Source organism: Apium graveolens, chromosome 7 (genome assembly GCF_009905375.1).
Source record: "Apium graveolens cultivar Ventura chromosome 7, ASM990537v1, whole genome shotgun sequence".
Classification (NCBI taxonomy): Eukaryota; Viridiplantae; Streptophyta; class Magnoliopsida; order Apiales; family Apiaceae; genus Apium; species Apium graveolens.
Window position 1 is genome coordinate 115,293,617 of NC_133653.1, and position 1,990 is coordinate 115,295,606.

Sequence of the window (1,990 nt, forward strand, 5' to 3'; positions counted from 1 at the left end):
TAGTGGCAAAAGTTCAAGGTAAGACCATGAAATCCTCGAGACATTCAAATTAGGTAGCAACAAACGATATTAGGAAAGATTCTACATATCACAAGCAACTGAAAAACTATAATATTAAATATACACTCAAACTATATACTAGTGTACTACTATGTTTTTTCTATACCACCCGGATTCCGCTACTTTGTACAGGCAGGAAAAGCATAGACTCTGACCTAAATAGTAACATGATATTTGGCTTATTGTCTAGTCATTAGTTTCCCTGAATATAAGAAAAACATGACCAACTATCCTTTACTGGAGGCTAAAGATTTCTTGCTAGAAGTCTATTACATTACAATAAAATAAAAAACTAAATCTAGTAAATTAAAGGTGTGCAGATGCGCATATTACTAACCTGGCGTTATAGACCCTAAGCTCTACATCATGATTGTAAATCTCATATAAATTACTACGAGCAAAATTTCAAAAATCATCATCACTTAAACAATTAGAGTCATATAAACCTAAAAAGTAAAAAAAAATGAAAACAACCTGTAATTTCATCCACCCGAAAAAGTCCCTCACTTGTCTCCACCGTTTCTGTTCCTTCAAAATAGTACACATTTCCCTAAAACTCAAAACACTAACAAACCCTCCCATCACAACCCTCATATCATACTCCCCATCCCCTTTCTTAGCCAAACTCCTAACTCGCTTAATCGCGGCGACAACATGCTTTCCATACAAATGCCCATTCCTATCATCTTCCAAATACTGCACTATTTGCTCAGGAGACCTCTTAGTCCACATGGGTGTTTGAGCATTAGAGCCTTGATTTCTCCTCAAAGTGCTCAAGTACTTAGCTTTAGCTTTGATTATTCGACGAGCGTTGTCATCGGAGAGGGGGTTTTTGGGGTTCTTGGACTTGGGTTTGGGGGTGTTCATGGAATTGCCATCACTTAAAGACCAGGGGTCTGATGAGATTGTTGAGCAGGTGATTCTTACTTTTTGGGGTTTGGGTTTTTGTGGGGTTTTGGGGAAGTGAGGTGGGGAGATGAAGGTGGAGCTTAGAGCTTCCATTTAAGGGCGTGTCTGGATGGATGGTGGGTTTTAATATTCTAAACGAGATCATAGACAATAACATACCGCTTAGCTGCATGTTGTCTGAGGATAATATCGAGAACCCTTAAGGCCTCTTGAGAGTTCTCGGAGTCCTGACCACGTAAAGCTTGTGCAATGGCCTGCACAGGACTCTTTCCAGCATAGGAAATTTCCACCTTGTAAGTCTTGGACTGGTAAGGCCGTTTCAGCCTTTTCCGATCATTTTCATCAGGACTTTCATCAGCAAGTGAAATGCTATTTCCAGTGCTCCTGAAAAACATAATTACAATAACCAGGTGAGGAAAGAGGCACTGAATTTCCACAAATGTTGTCGCGTGTTTAAAAGAGCATACCTATTAGATGAGATATTCTCAAGTACAATAGTAAAGTCTAGCTTGTTTCCTGGAAGAGCTGCAATAATAAAAAAAATCTTTTCACCATCATAAGCAAAGTCTCTCCCTTCCAACTCCATCTTATAAGTTTGATGAACACGGTCTACACTCATTTGCAAAATGCCCTGCCAAGCCATATTTGAAACATTTGAATTTTGACTTATCCACCATGTTTCTATTTGGCTTGGCTGCTCCAAAGTTCTTTTTGAACTTGAACTTGGCAAATCTCCTTGAAAGAAATGCTAGGTGCTCATCAATGTCCTCCATGTCATCTTGGCTCAATGATTCTTCATTTTCTGCAGCTAGCCCCTTACCCTTATTCTCACAGACCTTTGAAGTTGATTCTACAGCTTCCATCTTTACTTCCTTCTCCTTTTCCAGATCAGCAACTAGTGCAATGGATCCTCCTTTCTTCTTTCCTCTCTCCATTCTTTCATCCTGCTCTATCTCAAGCTCATAGGTCTTCAGAATGCCATACAGTCTCTCCAAAGTAAACTCCTTATAATCTTGTGAGT

General features: G+C 39.3%; 1 protein-coding gene across 1 annotated transcript; it reads right to left on the reverse strand.

Annotated features, from left to right (window-relative positions):
- Positions 1-1,100: 1,100 nt before the first annotated feature.
- On the reverse strand, positions 1,101-1,555 carry LOC141673980 (protein argonaute 4-like). Its single transcript, XM_074480706.1, has 2 exons — positions 1,437-1,555; positions 1,101-1,353 (listed from the first exon to the last, which is right to left on the reverse strand). Exons 1-2 carry the CDS (start codon positions 1,553-1,555, stop codon positions 1,101-1,103), a joined length of 372 nt encoding a protein of 123 aa, XP_074336807.1.
- Between the last annotated feature and the right edge of the window lie 435 nt (positions 1,556-1,990).

Excerpts from the sequence above, each read along its gene's own strand:
- LOC141673980 (XM_074480706.1), bottom strand. The coding sequence starts at position 1,555 with ATGGAGTTGGAAGGGAGAGACTTTGCTTATGATGGTGAAAAGATTTTT. Across the intron at positions 1,354-1,436 it reads GAGAATATCTCATCTAATAG|GAGCACTGGAAATAGCATTT; the intron begins GTATGCTCTTTT and ends TATGTTTTTCAG.